This window comes from Ursus maritimus, unplaced genomic scaffold (assembly GCF_017311325.1).
Source record: "Ursus maritimus isolate PB19 unplaced genomic scaffold, ASM1731132v1 scaffold_7, whole genome shotgun sequence".
NCBI classification, from domain to species: Eukaryota; Metazoa; Chordata; class Mammalia; order Carnivora; family Ursidae; genus Ursus; species Ursus maritimus.
Window position 1 is genome coordinate 8,925,682 of NW_024426885.1, and position 18,524 is coordinate 8,944,205.

Genomic DNA, 18,524 nt, shown 5'->3' on the forward strand with positions numbered 1-18,524 from the left:
ATCATGAGCATTCCGTGTTTTAAATTTACTTTTGTCAAACACTTCGAAGTTTCAAAATTTAATTCAATTAAATGTTATGTCAGAGAAAAGACAAAAGGTCAAATGGATTCACCTTTTTGCCATATACCTATTTTCCAACTAAACAAAATATTCTTAAAAATGAATGTCCTAAGTAAGCATTTAAATTCATTCTTAAATAGAAAATGTGAAATCCTACAAAATGAAAGATTAGCTTCTGATATAATATACTAGGTGGCAATTAATAAATGGACCTCCATGTTATTACGAATCACATCAACTGCATGTATTTGGGGAGATTAGTAAATAAGAGGCTGAAAAGATGTCAGTTATCTAACATTTCAGTACTAAGGAGAATGAGGAATTTAAGACAAAACTGTGAAAAGGAAATGCAGACAGGAAAGAGATGTGAAGAGGAAAGGTGGGGGGGTGGGGGGTGGGGGGAAGGAACTTCTGCCTCCAAACTTACAAGGTCAGGGTTCACGTTAGCCATCACCAGGAAGACCCCTGCATATTCTGCATTGCTGATCCACATCTTTGACCCATTGATGACATAATAGTTTCCCTTTTTATCAGCTCTGGTCTTCAAGGAAAACAAATCACTCCCTGCTCCAGCCTCTGAAAGGCAGATACTTCCTACCTACATATGCAAGCAAAAAAAATTCCAAGTTAATAACTGTATTTATACTCTGAGTAACAAACACTTCTGGTAAAACAAACATGTGTCAGTAAAATAAGTGTCACTTAAAGCTTTAGTCACTTTTAAAAGCCTGTACTTACCAAAACCGCAATGGTATTTTCACAGCATTATTTTCTAAAATATACCCTACTACTTGTCTAAGACAGATTTAAAGACTTAAGCACACATATGCAACATTAAATTTAATTAAATCCATTCTAATAACTGCAGCTTTCTAGATATCTCACTATAAATGAAACTACCAACAAAAGTATTAAGAAAATACAACTGGGGCAAAAAAAATATATTTTTTTTTTGGTCTGATGATTATTCTCTGAACTTCCAAGCAGAAATGAGAGGCAGAGTATATTTTTCTAGTAGCACTAATTTACTGAGTGTTCCTTCATCATTGAATGGTGCCTCGCTGTGGCCTTGGATAGTGGAGTCAACGCTGCAGCTGGAGATGTCCAAAGTTTCGAAGAGATCAGATTCATTTCAACAACTCCTGTCCACTCACTTTTTCTGTCGCAAGCTTGATCAAATAGGTATCCTTTTGTTCTTCTGTTCCATATTTTCTGATCAGATTGTTAATTACTGTGTTCTGGATGTCACACACCAAAGCCACAGATGCATCGACTTTGGCTAATTCCTCTATCACTAGGATAGAGGAAAAAAAGGAAGCTCCTGTTCCTCCATATTTTGTTTCAATTTCAATACCCATCAACTAAAAGGAAAAACAAGAAACATAGATTAAGAAAGCTGATTTCTTTCTTTTCTTCTTTTTTTCTTTTTAAAGATTTTATTTATTTATTTATTTATTTGACAGAGAGAGACAGAGCACAAGCAGGGGAAGCAGCAGAGGGAGAGGGAGAAGCAGGCTCTTTGCTGAGCAGGGAGCCCGATGCGGGACTCGATCCCAGGACCCTGAGATCATGACCTGAGCCGAGGTAGACGCTTTACCAACTGAGTCACCCACGTGCACCAAGAAAGTGAATTTCCATATGGGAAAATTTCTTGCAAACACAAATTCAAAATTAAATTTTAACTATGTAAATTCCTAATTTCAAAACTGTATGTATATTTTATTTTAATTTGGTATGGCTATTGTACTGTCTTGTAAGTAACAAAAGCTATAGTGGAAACTATACATATTTGAAAAGGAAGTGGTTACAAGCTAGAACTGCCATTCGTTCTTTTTTGGAATCCAAAACACAAAAATCAGTAAAACGCTTCGAAGGGTGATGGAATGGAAGAATGAGAAAGGGTCTCACACAGTAAGGAATCGGAGGAAGGCAGTGGGGCACAATCTCTTCAAAGCAGGCTCCTTGCTGTGACTCATTCGGCCAAGATGATAACTGAAGGACCCTTCCTTCTGGGACATTCTAGGTGGTTAGCAGACATCTGGTGGTGTTTCCTAGAACCCCAACACAGAAGGCAGAGAGGGCCTGGTAAACTCGACCAGATGCTGGCCAAGCTTTCCAATGACTGTCTCACTGTTCAGCAGCTACTCCTAAATCTAGAATGTGAAACTTCCAGAGTTCTCCAATTTTAAGTGTCCTCATTTCAGAAACAGAATGTGCGTATGTGTAATTCAAGACCCAAAGCTGTTAACAGATAAAAGGATCATGGTGCTCTCTGCTCTGCCCGGACACTTCTGGAATCACAGCGGGCTGTGGTCTGGGTCAGCTGATGGGAAGTGAGCGGATGTGCAGGGAGAACCACAAAGGGGCAAGACTGAGAAGGTGAGATCCAGAAACGATGTTCTACGGGGAAACACCGAAGCAAGAGGGCGAGGTAACTCTGATTATAGTGTCTTGAACAGCTGTCAGAGACGCTGCTTCTCCCAAAAAGTCACCGAGTTCCCCTCTGTTGGCAATACTGTTTTGTCAGCTATTGCTACAGCAGGTGACCACAGAACAGGGACAAGAGGAGGCCAAGAAGAGCTGGTGGAGGAGGTGCGACCGAGCAGATCCTCGAGCTGCCGTGGCACCTAAGCGAGGGCACCAGTGGGCTTCGCACGATCCCGCCTGCCAGCAACCCCCAGTCGGGAGGGTAGAACACTAAGACTTGGCAGAGCAGCTGAGGCTCTGCCAGCAACGATGATGAAGCCTGCCTGAAAAATGGGACCCCCAGATGCCGTCCAACCCACGGGGGCTCCACATCAGAGTCCAGGTTCCCAAGCGTTTCGTTGCTTAAAAAAAGGTGGAAAAACCACTAGTAGGTATGGTATCAAAAAGCCGGTCTCTTTAAAACGGGAAGAAATAAACACTATTTAGATTCGGTGGAAAAGGCGATTTTTTCCAGCAGGATAACAGACGAGAATTTTAGCCAATGGCTCTGAAGAGGAGCTCCCCATTCTGGGATATCCCTAGCATTCAAAATAAAGCATAAACATCACTCCGCAGCAATGGAGAGGAAGAGACGATGAGTAAGGGCAGTGATTCTGCAAATGTGCTCCTTGGAGCCCCCATGCTGATAACCTACAGCTGGAGCAGGTTACTCCTACGTGTGTTGCAGACGGGGCTTCTGTGCAGGGGCTCTGTGGCTTAGGAGCCAGAAACCGGTTTCCCTGGTTAGTGTGGAATTCAGAGGTCACCTCTGCTGCTGAGTTTGCCTCACATGGAGGGACGGACGCGGGTAGAATACATGGTCGGCTAGAAGTTTGACTAACTCAAGTACGCTCCTTAATCTTGGCATTGCTGAGCGGGATCACTCTTTTTTGGGGGGGGGGGTCCTGTACACTGTAAGCTGTTTCACAGCACCCCTGACTTCTATCCCACCAGATGCCACTGTCACCCCCAGCTATGACCACCAAAAATGTATCCAGAGACTGCCAAATGTCTCCTGGGGGACAAAACAGCCTCCGATTGAGGACCACAGATCTAAAGAAATCTCTCTCTCTTGCTTCTAAGCCCGTTTCTTAAAAAGGACAGTGTTTCTAACTTAAAATGCTAAATCGATGTAAAAGAAACCTTTAACTAGGATCTCAATCTAAAAAAGAACACAGAAGGGCACGTGGGTGGCTCCTGTCGGTGAAGTGTCTGCCTTCGGCTCAGGTCATGATCCCGGGGTCCTGGGATTGAGCCCCACGTCAGGCTCCCTGCTAACCGGGTGTGTGCCTCTCCCTCTGTCCCTCCCCCATGTTCGTGCTCTCTCTCTCAAAAATACAAAATAAAAACCTTTAAAAGAGAACACAGATAATTTTGACTAGGAAATGAAGAGTTCATCAAGCTATCATTACAGTTCCTGAATTTAAAAGCATGCATACATTCTAATGCTGGACAGTACTTATATAAAAGTTTGGAATGGGAAGAATTATAGAGTATATACCCCTTGTTGAAATAATCCTTGTATTATTGATGCATCCATTTTTGAATTTTCATCCATTGTTGAAACCAGAGGAGCAACCTGTTCCTGGGCAAATTTTTTAACTGCAGGGGGAAAAAAAATACTGATACGTCTTTATTCTCTTAATAGGACAGGTTTTACTTAAAAAAAAAAAAACAAGTCTTAAATTAATGTAAAAAAAATTTCATTTACAAACTGAGGTGAACATATCCCCCAAACACGTCACGGGATTTCACACTGTGGCCCCAACTGGTGACCACAGGGACCTGCAGGTGACACTGGGCTGTCCACTCACCAGTGTTCTTTATCATCACCTCCTCCTCTGTAAACATCTGCAGGGGGGCAGAAGTCAGCCCGGCGTTCGTCACACCCATGAGAGCTTCTGACTGGGACGATTTTAGGACACGGGGAGGAGTTTTCCAAGAAGACAGGCAAGTTGGGAAGTTTCTTCTTAGCTGTGGGAATAGTCCCATTGAACAGGGAACACACACACAAAGTAAAGAGAAGTATCGGAACATCAGTTTCTCCAGAACAACTTTATAACCCCTTCGTACCTCTTGTGTCACCAAAAAAGAGGAGCGGAAGCTGGCACATTTTAAAATTCACTGTCTTGTGAACAAAAACACAAACTGGTTTAACATTATGTCCTTTACCCAAGCAACGAGTTCTTCTAACTAAACAAAGTTCCCAAATGATTAGCTTTTACCTTCAAGAAAACAGAACTTTCTAGATGAAACTCATTCTTTTCTTTCTTTTTTTTTTTTAAGATTGATTTATTTATTTTGGGGGTGAGGGGCAGAGTGAGAGAAAGAATCTGAAGCAGACTCCGTGCTGAGCGCAGAGCCCCACCTGGGGCTCGATCCCGCAACCCTGAGACCATGACCTGAGCCGAAATCAAGAGGCAGAGGCTCAACCCACTGAGCCACCCAGGTGCCCCAGGACTCGTTCTTAAAATGCCGCATTTCACGGACATCTTCAAAGGGGAAACATGAATATAAATAACACTACTGGGTGACCACTGCGAAGAGCATTCTCGAGTGGGGCCGGAAGAGGGCAGGGCGCCGGGACAACTGCGCGGAAGGAGAGCCCCCTGTCCTGCCCTGCCCTGGCGGCTGTGGGCACCAGTGCTCTCTTGGTCCTCCTGGCCACTCCTGGTGTTCCGGCTTCTCATCAGTAAGAGACTGTGCAGCACCAGGCTCTGGAGTCTGGAAGAACTAGATTCAAATCTGGCATCTGGTATTTACCAGCCACGAGATCTTGGGCAAACGATTTCAACCGCCATTAAAACCTCTCGGTCTGTGTCCTTCCCTGAAACATTTAGATAATAATCTTGAGTTTTGTGAGGATTAACGAGACAACCCACTTTGTGAAGAGTTTAGCATGGCACGTACCACACCGTAAGAGCGCGACAGATGGTAATGACTGTTTCTACTTGGACCCCGAACAACACAGCGGTGGCGGTCCTGACAGAGGCAGTCCCAGCAGTCGTGACAGAGTAAACTGCAAGGCTGGCTTTTCTTGCCATCCGTGTGTCTCCCTGCTGCCATGACCCCGATGCTTCAAACATGCCAATTTCTGCTCAAACAATGGATCTGCTCCAATTTTGTTGAAAAAAGAAACCATCCAATTTGAAATGCTTGCTCTATCTTTCCAATTTTATTTTGTAGAATTTTATTACAGGGGAAACAAATACGTTATTAGGTTCACTAAAATCATGCTAAGTGAAAGAAGCCAGGTACAAAAGATCACATATTATAGGATTCTATCTATAAAATTTCCAGAAAGGACAAATCCACAGAGATAGAAATTAGAGTAGCAGTTGCCTGAGGCCCCGGGGTCGGGGTGGGGGGATGGTGGTGATGGAAATGTTCTCAATTGGATTGTTGGTGGTGATTCCACAACTCTGTAAATTAACTGAAAATCATTGCATTATACACTTTAAAAGAGTGAATTTTATGGTATGTAAATTATACTTCAATAAAGCTGTTAAAAAAATTAGTGTTTTCCTCTTATTCAACAAGACTTAAAAACAAACGTTCTGAGCATCTGACAATTGCCCGAGAGTGCAGGGTACCAAGGGGAACACTATAAGGCTCATGGAACAGGCAAAAAGCAAAGGTAGTAATATATATCTCAATAGTTTTGATTATACATGGAAAAGCTTATTGATAAAAAGAAAAAAACCTCAAAAAACAAGCGTCCCTATGTTTGAAACCACTGTGGATCTTTCCCACGCTTGTGTCAATCTTTGTAGGAAATGTGCCCAGGACTCGAGGAACTGTGCTCTAGATTCAGTGGGGAAAACAAACATTGGCCAATTAGAAGAAAAATGTGTGTTTCTCAATTCTGTAGTTAACTCTGTTTTGTTTGCAGAAGTAGGAGGCCGATCATTTAGCGCAAAGTTACATGGAACATTTTTTCCTTGTTAAAAGACCTACTTGGGACAGGGAAACTCTGGACTAGAAAGAAGGGGGGGGCACACACAGGAGGTAGTAATGTCTTCTCCCCAATGAAACAGATGGCAGAATCAAGGGTAAGGAGAAAGGAGGTAAGAAACGGAGGTGCACAGGGGCTTCAGGAGGAGAGAAGTGGTGCGAAGAAGCCAAAGGACGGAACGTGATCAGTAGCCGCAGGCACTAGGGACAGACGGGCCTGGGAGACGGGATGGGATTGTGGAGAAGGAAGGGAGGTACACATGGGGTGTGTTCTGCTCAGTGGTTGGTGGGCGAGTCCTGCATGGGACCCTCAACAGACTTCAGAATTCATGAGAGATTGAGCCAACTAATCTCCACAAAATGATCAGGAAACCAGCCTGTTGTATTTTAAACATCGCCCTCGATTCTTCCTTCTAGGGGAGATTATTTACTTCACTAGACCCCCCTGCAGAGTTCTTTGTCTCTCTGGGTCAATGCATCCTCTTTGCACCGGAGTGTAACAGAAAGCCCACCACTGAGAAACTTAAGAAGCCAGCAGGTATACAATAATACCCATTTGTTCCTGCTTGACACAACGGTGACCCACTTAGTCTAAAAATTGCTACTGACAAAGTGTATGACTGCTCAACACATAACAATCACTTAATTTTATTTCTTTTAAAGATTTTATTTATTAATTTAGAGAGAGAGAGAGAGAGGCAGAGAGAGAATCCCAAGCAGACTCCATGCTGAGCGCAGAGCCCGATACAGGCCTCGCTCTCACAACCCTCAGAAGAGTCAGATGCTTAACCGACTGAGCCACCCAGGTGCCCCGACACATAACGATTATTTTAGATTCACAAGACCTCAGAGGCAAATGTGCTTTACAAAGTGGGTAGCGGCAAACAATAGTGGGGTGCGCTTACTGAAGACACCATCATAAAACACCGTGGCTACGCCCTAAGCGGATGGAATCCCTTTTTAACCAAAGCACTGAACGTAGTATTACCTATCCCTCTGGGCAGGAAAAAAAAAAAATTCTGTTTAATAGGACGTCTTTAATAAAGGAAACATCTCCCTGTGCCTCCAAAGGCACTGTCTGAGGTTTCCGACGATGATTTTCAACTGTCCCCTGCCCCTCGGTGTTGACCTCCGCCTCTGCAGCTTTGGTGTCCGCTCCATCAAAATGATTTTCCACAGTTGTAACCCATTGCACCACATCATCACATTTTTTTGTATAGAACAGCAATCGTTACTTGAGTGGAATAATAGTTATTTATGCCTTGCCAGATACTTCTCGTAGCTGGCCTCTGATCTCTTTCCTACTGCACGGACCAGAGTTCTGCCGCCCTGAGAAGTACTGATGATTAAGCCTGGGGTCTGCAAGCTTCTGCAGGCACAGCAATCAAGTCCAGGAACTTGGGTGGGGGGAATGACGTCTTTCTTTATTTCACTAACCTCTAACTGAAATCAGGCATTTCCTTCAATTACAAAATGGAGGCAACAAGTTACAAGCTATCTGTGACTGTCACCGAAAGAAATTACAGAAATTTTTATATCAAGTAACAGCTAGTGCGCAGATCGTGAGGAGCATTACTTCCCAACCGCTCACCTGCTGCCAGATCTTAAGAAACACGTGTTACCATCATCGCGATTAAAAATACTTTCATGACTTTTCTTATAACTGGGTTCCCTTGTAATCTTGTGTAGTTCCTGTATTTTAAAACATTTTGAGAAAGGGTCTATTAAACTTCACTATATTGCTGTATACCTTTCATCCACGGCACAAAAAAAGGTGAAGAACCCCGGNATGCCGAATGTTCCGGTGGATATTTTGCGAAGCTCATTAAGGTTAGCTGTTAGGAGCCATAACCCTTCTCCATTACGTTTCAGCATAATGAAATATCGTTCCCCACATTCTTCGAGTGCTTTAAGTCTACAGGCTTTTACAATGCCCGAAAGGTAAAAAGGGGGACACAGGAGACAAGTGTGCTAACCCGCAAAGTCCCTCTCAGACTTTTCCAAAGGACATGTTTTGACAGAACACGGAGGGCTCCACCTTAAATGCCTATATTCAGGGGTTCCCACCAGATGTGTCCCCGGGTCTCTTTTCTGCATGTGTGCACGAACGTGTGTGTTTTTTTTCCTTTGATTCCGTCCAGCCCCTAGAGTTCACGTTATCTAGTCTTCTTTTCTTACTGGTAACTAACATTTTTTAAAACATTGTTTTGGAAGATTTTATTTATTTATTTGAGAGAAAAACAGATTGCGCGCAAGTGAGAAAGTACAAGCAGGGGGAGCGGCAGAGGGAGAAGGAGAAGCAGACCCTCCGCTGAGCAGGGAGTCCTACCTGGGACTCGATCCCAGGCGCCTGGGATCCTGACCTCAGCTGAAAGCAGACGGTTCACCGACTGAGCCACCCAGGCGCCCCCTGACTGGTAACCTTCTGACGGTGAGAAACTTGGCTTTCATGATCTAGGAGATTCACTTGTGCAGACCTCGTGCACATTTACAATAGTTTCAGAACTGCTGACCATCCCGCGGTGAGGAACAGATTTCTCCGCTGGAGCGTGGTGCTCGTATACAGTTCTTTTCATCTTCGGCCTTACGGTACCCAATGAAAACATTGTTTCTGCACCTTCTTCCTTCCCCACCCTCTTTGTGTGGGGATGCGATTCTCCTGTAATAATTCTGAGACCAATTCTAACGTGTGGGGTTTTCCCCCACACCAACAAGCAATTCTCCCACACCCGCCGGGTGTCCTACCATTCAACTCAATTCTGACCCTACTAGCTAGAGAGGGCGTTGGGTCCCACAGGTCAGGGGGCTCAGGCCCACAGGACGGCCCCCGGGCCACGTCACACATCAGTGGTAGGCCCAGGCTGTCCCCCAGGCTTCAGACCCATGGGCTATAGACTGCGGGTTCCTAGTTCCTGCTCCTCGGGGGTAGCCTTGTTTAGTCTTCTAGAACGGCTCGCCAAACTGAGAGGAACGTTTTACTTACTGGATTACTGGTTTATGATCAAAGGATAGAACTCAGGAACAGCCACACAAAGAGAAGCACAGGGCAAGGCTGGGGGCACCCCTCTCCCAGCACCTCCCTGTGCTCACCCACCTCGAAGCTCTGGGAACCTTGTCCTAGTGGGTTTTGATGGAGGCCTCAGTATGTAGCCAGATTGATTAAATCATTGGCCAGTGGCGACTAATTCAACCTTCAGCCCCTCTTCCCTTTCCGGAGGCTGGGGGGTGTCAAACTGAAAGGTCCAACCCTCTGATCATGAGATTGGCTCCCAGCACCCAGCCCCCACCTAGCTGCAGTCCAGAAGTCACCTTATTTATTTTTTTTTTTTTAAAGATTTTATTTATTTAACAGAGAGGACAGCCAGCGAGAGAGGGAACACAAGCAGGGGGAGTGGGAGAGGAAGAAGCAGGCTCATAGCAGAGGAGCCCGACGTGGGGCTCGATCCCAGAACACCGGGATCACGCCCCGAGCCGAAGCCAGACGCTTAACGACTGCGCCACCCAGGCGCCCCCAGAAGTCACCTTATTAACATCAACTCAAGTGCACTGGAAGGGGGTCTGGTATGAACAAGGTCCCCATTTCACCTTCAAGGCTCAGAGGATTTCAGGAACTACAAACAAGAGACCAAATATTTTGGGGTGCCTGGGTGGCTCAGTTGGTTAAGCGTCTGCCTTTGGCTCAGGTCATGATCCCGGGGTCCTGGGATCAAGCCCTGTGTTGGGCTCCCTGCTCAGCGGGGAGCCTGCTTCTCCCTGTCCCCTCTGCTCTATCTCTCTCTCTCTACCTCTCTCTGGGCCCCGCCCCTCCCCTCTTTGCAGGATCCCCGCCCATCCCTTTTGTCCACTCCTATTCTTCCATTTTTCCCTGCTCAAATTCTTTGCGTGTTAATCATCCTCCAACATCATCCACCTTGAGGACCACCCTCTCTCCTCCCCTGTACAGCCAGACACTCCTGAAGCCATGCCTTCCCTGCCCTCTGTGCCTCCTGAGTACCCCCGCCCCTCAGCAGAACCCCTCCCCGTAGGGTCTCCACCAACATCTCCCTGCATTTCGGGCTCCAACTTGCTTGCTCTCTGCAGATTCAGTTCAGGTGGCCACACCTTCCTCCTTCCAAATGCTCTCTTCTCGTTTTCACCCTGTTCTCTCGGGCCAGTCTTTCCGTCTCCCGCTCTAGCTTCGCTCCCACCACCTGACCCTCAAGTGTTGCGGATGTTTGATGAAGACTGTTACCCTAAAACAAATGTGAGTCAGCTCCTCTGAGTCTCTCTAACGAGGCCCTTGGTCCACTTAGTCCAGTTTTGGCAAGAATCCTGCTGGGTCAGGTTAATGAAAACGCCTACCCTTGGTATCGGATCACTTTGGCCTGCCTCCAGCAAGAATGCTGGTGAGTGTGAATCTAGCAAGTGTTGGTGAGGGAGAACTTTTTTCCTACTCTTCAGGGTCCTTCTAGCTGGACTAAGAATCGAGAAGAGACAGATTAACAGGAGAAAATAAAATTTAACGGCGCAGGCACAGGGAATCCACACAGAAATGGAAACTGCAAAGACAGGCAACATGATGCTTCTATGAGCTAAGGAGGGGGTAGGTGGCTGAGGGTACAAAGGGAGAAGACCATTAGCAGGAAGGTGAAAGATGTTTAGAAAACAAAAGATATCCTGTGTGTGTGTGTGTGTGTGTGTGTGTGTGAGCTCTACAACCAATGTGGGACTCGAGCTCATGACCCCAAGACCAAGAGTCACATGCTCCACCAACAGAGCCAGCCATGCACCCCCAAAGGTTACCCTATTATGCAGGTAAATTTCTTGGGTAAAGAGAAATCTCTGTTAATAGCTCTCTTCCTGGTATAAGCAGGCAGGTGAGTGGGAGATACAGAGCTTTTCCCGAACCTGCCGGGTTTTGGTTGCTTTTAACTCACAATAATGCTCATGCCAAAGTGGCCCGTCTTGGGGTGGCCTGCCCCCCCCCCCAAGAATCCCGCTTAGCCCTGATGTTTCTTCTTAGTGATTTTTCTGTCCACTGACTCCCACCCGACTTGTTGACTATGAATTTCCATTTGTCCTTGTTGTATTTCGAATTGAACTTCATCTTACCTCCCTGCTGCAAAATCCCAATGCAGCAGTCCCTTCTTGAATAAAGTCTTCCTTATCATCTTTAACAAGGGTCATGAATTGGGCCAAGGCTAAGGCCCAAGAATTCCACTTGAGTTCATACACATGACTATACGTTTACAAGCAACGCAGTGAGACTGTATAAAGGGGAAAAATTAAAAATCCAATTATCTGTCAACAAAGGAATGCGTAAGTTGTGGTATACTGATCTGAAGAGAAGAATTTGCCACTGCAAAAATACGTCTCTTTGACATAAGGATTTTCTTTTTTTTTTTTTATAATGATTTTTTATTATATTATGTTAGTCACCATACAGTACATCCCCGGTTTTCGATGTAAGGCTCGATGATTCATTAGTTGTGTATAACACCCAGTGCACCATGCAATACGTGCCCTCCTTACTACCCATCACCGGTCTATCCCATTCCCCCACCCCCCTCCCCTCTGTAGCCCTCAGTTTGTTTCTCATAGTCCATAGTCTCTCATGTTTCATTCCCCCTTCTGATTACCCCCCCTTTCTTTATCCCTTTCTTCCCCTACTGATCATTCTAGTTCTTATGTTCCATAGATGAGAGAAATCATATGATAGTTGTCTTTCTCTGCTTGACTTATTTCACTAAGCATTATCTCCTCCAGTGCCGTCCATGTTGTAGCAAATGTTGAGAACTCATTCTTTCTGATTGCTGAGTAATATTCCATTGTATATATGGACCACAACTTCGACATAAGGATTTTCTTGAGCTGGTTCTTTCTTCCTTTCTTTCTTTCCTTTTTTTTTTTTTTTTTTTAAGATTCTATTTATTTATTTGACAGAGAGAGACAGCAAGAGAGGGAACACAAGCAAGGGGAGTGTGAGAGGAAGAAGCAGGGAGCCCGATGTGGGGCTCGATCCCAGGACCCTGGGATCATGACCTGAGCTGAAGGCAGATGCTTAACGGCTGAGCCACCCAGGTGCCCCTATTTATTTATTTCTTAAAAGATGTTATTTATTTGACAGAGAGCGAGCGAGAGAGGGAGAAGCAGGCTTTCCCACTGAGCAAGCAGCCCGATGGGGGCTTGATCCCAGGACCTTGGGATCATGACCGGAGTGGAGGGCAGACGCTTCATCGACTGAGCCACCCAGGCTCCCCTTGAGCTGATTATTTTTAAGAAAGGACAGACAGATAAGCTCTGAAAACTGAGAAGACGTCGCCCTTTTGTAGGAGACAGTGATCTATACATAGAAATCTCCCCGTGTAAGGGTGTCCTCCTCTCTGTGCCAGGAAGAGATGACTAAATTCCTAGAAACTTATCAATGGAAAAGTCAAGGACTTAAATCTGCATAACCACCTCACCCTTCTTTACTGTGTTTTTCCTGGCAGTCTCCCATAACTGCACCTCCCTCCCTGTGCCACGCCCCCCACCCCCCATTTTGTATTTAGCTGGTAGCAGTATTTAAGGGGATGGTGGCTTGGGCCATTTCAGAATCACTCTGTTTTCCTAGGTTTCTCCCATTTATACAGAAGGTACACAAGTTATTAAATTTCTGTTTGTATATCTCCCCGTTAATCTGTCTTTTATTACAGAGGGATCTCAGCCAAGAACCTAGGAGGGTAGAGTGCAAAATATTTTTTCCGCCCCTATAATTCAACAGAATATTTTACAGCCGTTAAAGTGAACTAGGGAACTACATATATCAACATGAATACATCTTGAAAATATAATATTGAGTTAAAAAAGCAATTTGCAAAAGGATTTGTTTGGGATGATAGCATTTATGTAACACCTTAAAAACACACCGAATGATAGTATATATTCTTATGGAGACACATAGATGCTAAAAGTCTAAAAACACGAACAAGAAGCATACACATCAGCGTCAGGATTATGGTTCCCTCTGCGGAAGAAGTGGAAGTTATGGGGTTTGTGTAAAGTGTTTTCTTTTCTTTTTTTAAGATTTTCTTTTTTTTTTTATTTGACACACAGAGAGAGCACATGCAGGCAGACGGAGAAGCAGGCTTTCCCACTGAGCAGGGAGCCCGACGTGGGGCTCGATCCCAGGACTCTGGGATCATGACCTGAGCCGAAGGCAGACTCTTCGACTGGGCCACCCGGGTGCCCCAAGTGTTTTATTTCTTAAAAACAAAATGAAACCACTCCAAACTGTAGCAAAAGTGAGTTGTGGGTATATGGCTGCGAGTCATATTGTTTCCTGTACTTTCATGTATATTAGAAATATTTTCTAATAATATTTAATGTTTTGGCTTTTTAAAAGCTGTGTAATTGCCTGAACCATGTATGCTCTGGATTTTCGAGGCAGGCTTGCCTTTACAAAGCTAGCTGTGGGTTTTAGATAAGGTGCTCGGCATCTTACCACAGAACAACGTGGATTTCTTAAGAACCTAACTGTCAAATATAGTTACACGTAATTAAACTAAAGAAAATGGTTTATTCTGGGAACATTTACCAACTCTATTAGGGTCTTGGAAACAAGTCCCCTGAGATTTAAATCAGGGGTTGCCACTCTTGGTTACATACCCAGATCACTTGGGGGAGCTTACAGCAAAATAGGGAGTACAGCCCTACCAATTAAGACTCTGATTCAAAAGACTCAAGATGAAGCCTGGGCTTCTGCTATTTCTAAAAAGCTTCCCCAGATGATTCTAATGTGTAGCCCAGGCTCGAATCTGGCTTACATGCATGACTTAGAGAGTAAAAACTCAACCCCTCTTAGAGCAAACTTCGAAAAGCTAAACCATTCACTTGTCTATAGTAAAGATGTATGAATGTGCCTCCCTGCTCTCCGCCCTTCTCCCGCCCTACCCCGAAAGTGTCTGGCTTTAAATTTTCTTTGCGTTAAACAAGTAACAAGGTTCAAAGAAACTATGCCCCCACCAAAGCTGCTGCCCCATCCCCATCTAGCCCACTTCTCAACCTCCCCCACAGGTGACCACTTTGATTAGCTTATGTATCTTTCTAGTATTATCTTTATATACAAATCTAAGCAAACAGCAATAGACTTCCTTATTTTCCTCCCTGTGCTTTCTAAAAGGTAGCATACTATGTGCCATTCTGTGCCTTTTATTCATGTGGCAATATATTCTGGAGATGTTTCTACCTTACGACCTGGAGAGTATCTTCATTTCCCTTTTCTTATAGTTGTAAAATAGGCCATTGTGCACAAGAGAACTTTTGGGTTTTTTTAAACCAGGCTGCTTTAAGGGGCCAAAGAAATTAATCAAAGGGCAGGGATGGGAAAGATGCAACCGAAATTTCTTTTATTATTGTAAATAACGCTGCAACAAGGGGGACCTCAGTGTCACTGTGTCAATCCCCGTCTCGACTGTGGACAAGGTTACACAAACCTACAGGCGATGAAACACTACAGATCTATACATACATAGTTATACACCATAGACCTACACATATGGTGCATTCCTTAGAAAGAAAACTTCCTCTACCCGCAGGAAGGGTGGGGGTGCAGCCAGGAACTGACAATACACAGATGAACAGGAGAAAAGACAGTTTCTTTATCCACAATCTATTTTTGAGACACTTCAGTTTAGATAGCATTTCTTGTGGCTGCAGATTGCTCACATGTTTTGCAGTTCAGAATAATTTTTGTACCACTCAGGGGGGCTAATTCCTCCAGCCTGCAATACCAATTTCCTGGTTCTGGTAACGGTGATATTAAGATGTAACCATGAATGGGGGAATCTAGTTACGACTTCGGGTGAATCTAGTTACGAATTTCAAAATAAGTTTCTAAATATGAAAAAAACTGCTACGAGTGACCTCTGACCTACATTATTTGACACCTGTGTACTCTATCTGTGGCACAAACTGGGAGTGGGAATTCTACTGTAGCGAGTAAAAACTGAATTCAACATTCGGCTAAGTTTTCCCAAATTGTCCTTGGCAGCAGTGAAACCACACTCACCCCCACTAGTAAGTGTGTAAGGATGCCCACTTCCCTAGGGCCTGGCCAACACAGCACACTGGTCAACTTTTGGACTTCTGTGTCCATCTGACAGGCAAGCACTGTATCGCAAAGTGTTCTCATACTGGTATTTCTCTTGTGAGTTTGAGCGTCTTTTCATGTTTAAGAACCATTTATAGTTCTTTTTCTGTTTACTGTCTATTCATGTCTTTTGCCCATTTTCCTATTCAGTTGTTTTTTCTTCCCTGATTTCCAGGAGCACTACATAAGTTAAGGAAATCCTCTGGTGGAAGGGGTTGCAATTTTTTTAAAACTGGCTTGCCACTTGTCTTTTGACTTTGCCTATACAATACAAAACAGTGTTGTCATGCATTAGTCCGTGGTTTTTATGGTGCCAAAATTATTACTCTTTCTTTGGGTGATGACATCCAGCTTTTTAATGAGAATGACCTTCCTTAGTCTAAGATAATAAAGGGATCTGCCCATGCTTATTTTTAGTATTTTATATATTTAATTTTCTAATTTAATGTGCATTTTAATACTGGCTAATGACAACAGTTGCATGAACGGATGTCATTTTTTTCTAGGGTTTTTTTTTTTTTTTTTTAAATAAGCTCTATGCCCAGTGTGGGGCTTGAACTCATGATCCTGAGATCAAGAGTGCCATGCTCTAGTGACTGAGCCAGCCGGGCGCCCCCTAAGTCCTTTGTGACTTACAAGTCCATAAAAATCATATAATGATTCTACAGCTAGACAGAGTGCTTACCCTTAGGGTAAACGGTTCTTGACAGTGTTTTTCACGTCCTTTGCACTGTTAAACGAAATTTAACTAAGAAAATTTGAAGCTCTAACTGGCTTTATTCAACGATTTGTGAATTGGGCAGCATTCCATCTAGCAAGCAGAGGAGAGCTCCACCGAGCTAAATAAAAGAAAAGTTTTCAAAGGCAGAGAAGGCATTTAAAAAAGAAGAAAGTAATTTGTTACCACGGAAGGCGCTGTTTAGGCAAGGCTGCCCTCGCCCCTAGGGAGAGCTGAAGGGGTCTCTCAGTACATTTCCTAGTTGGACCAGGAAATTCCAAGCTCAGCCCTTAAAGGTTACATTCTTGGGAGGCTGAAACTGCAGTTAGATCAAGTGTTAAGTCTTGGTCCCCTGCCTTGGGGCCCTTAACCTAAATAACACCATTTTGGGCCTCTGGTTTTCTCTTTCACAGTACTCATTCAACTTTACAGACCCAGGAAAGGTAAAATAATATTATTTTAGAATACAATTAAATATATGTAATACATAAAAGAAGGATCTTCTAACCATCAACAAACCAGAATCCCTCTCCCTCCGATACTACTGGAAGCTAAAAAAATATTTTAAAAGCAAATCAGCGCAGTGAGGTATGATCAGATTGGTTAAAATTTAAAAAGTCCTGGTGACAATGCCAACCGATGGTAAGAATGAGGCGAGAGTGGCTCTCACACGCCGCCACCGGGCACAGGAGACGACAGGACGAGCTGGAAACCTCAGCCATTTCTGTACAACCGTGCGCGTCCCATGTGACCCAGCAGCTGTGCTCTTGACTATTTACTCAGAGAAATGAGCCCCTCAAGTTCAAAGAAAAGCCCGCAGACAAATGTGCAGAGTGGCTTTATTTGTAAGAGCCGAGCCCTGGAAACAACCCGACTGCCTCTCGCAGGGGTGAATGGTGACGTACCCACAGTGTACTGCTCATGGTGGGGGGATCCACTTGGAACCCCAGGGTTGGCAGAAAAGTGGTCTTTAATCTGAAGACATATGAGATTCAACAAACGCAGAAAAAAAAAAAGCCTTCTCGGAGCTTCCCTGATCTGTCTAAAAGCAGTAAGTTTTGGGAAAGGAGCCTGCCAGAAATCCCTTCTTGGGGGAGTTTGGTGGAAAGAGCACCAACATCTGTCTAGACAAATATCATCACCAACTTTCTTATCTCCCACCTGTTCTCCTGAAAAAGCCATGCCTCTCCTAAAAGAACCCTCTTTGTTTTTCCCTTAGAATCCGTTTCTCCCCCTTCCCTTGTCCCTACTAAGGTGTACATAGCTTTTAACCTTCACCTTGGAAAGAGCCAGCTACTGCTTTTGCTGGCTACCCTACGCAGACGAAATAAACCTCTTCTTCGAGTTAATGGTTTTTGTCCGTCTAATTTCCAGACTCTAGCTTCTGACCCAAGAGACAGAGGAGAAGATTTTCCTCCTCTACAAGGGAATATTGCTCGGCAATAAAAGGAACAAACCACTGATTCAGGCAACAACTTGTTCGCGTCTCAGGAGAATTACGCTGAATGTAAAAGCCAGTCCCAAAGGTTACAGAGCTAGGATTTCATTTATCTAACATTCTTGAGATGATACAATTATACAGATGGAGAACAGAAGCACTAGGTCGCCAGGCCTTAGGGATGTCATGCAGTTAAACAAGGGGAACGCAAGGGACCTTTGCGAGGATGGAAATGTCCTGTAGCTTGACCATGGAGGTGCATACGTAAACACACATGTGATGAAACCGCACAGGACTAAATATGTACATTTACAGGTGAAACTAGAGATTTCTGAGTAAGTCTGATGGATGGTCTTGATGTCAGTATCTTGGCTGTGATATTGTACTGGAGTTTTTGTAAGATGGTACCACTAGCGCACAGTGGATGAAGAGTATGCAGGATTCTCTTTGTGCTCCTTCTGACAACTGCATGAAGGTCTATGATTACCTACAGAAAACAAAGTTTTAAAAAATTCTATCGCTGTCCCCCCGCCCAAATTAAACAGATCGCTTTAAAATTAGAGAAACCAAATGCTATAGCTTTACCATCACAGAAATTCATATGGCTTATGAGAATTAGGTCAACAATTTAGAAGAATGAAAAAAAGTTAAACAGTGTATCTCTTCCAATTTGCACCTGTTTCTAAAACATGTCAATTTAAGACATATTCTAGCAGGAAATAGTAGCAAAGAGGGGAAGGTCCTCCCTGCCACGATTTTATATAATAAATACAAGGCAG

The 18,524-nt window shown here is 44.2% G+C and overlaps 1 protein-coding gene across 2 annotated transcripts in view; it reads right to left on the reverse strand.

Moving 5' to 3' along the window:
* Positions 1-18,524, reverse strand: part of ACADSB (acyl-CoA dehydrogenase short/branched chain) — a 37,453-nt gene that overhangs the window by 11,811 nt on the left and 7,118 nt on the right. For both annotated transcript variants that reach the window (XM_040623919.1, XM_008685408.2), the window contains exons 2-5: positions 4,341-4,500; positions 4,028-4,128; positions 1,215-1,421; positions 488-658 (exon numbers count right to left, since the gene is read on the reverse strand). In XM_040623919.1, the coding sequence (XP_040479853.1) occupies positions 488-658; positions 1,215-1,421; positions 4,028-4,128; positions 4,341-4,500 (639 nt within the window). The remainder of the gene's footprint in view (positions 1-487; positions 659-1,214; positions 1,422-4,027; positions 4,129-4,340; positions 4,501-18,524) is intronic.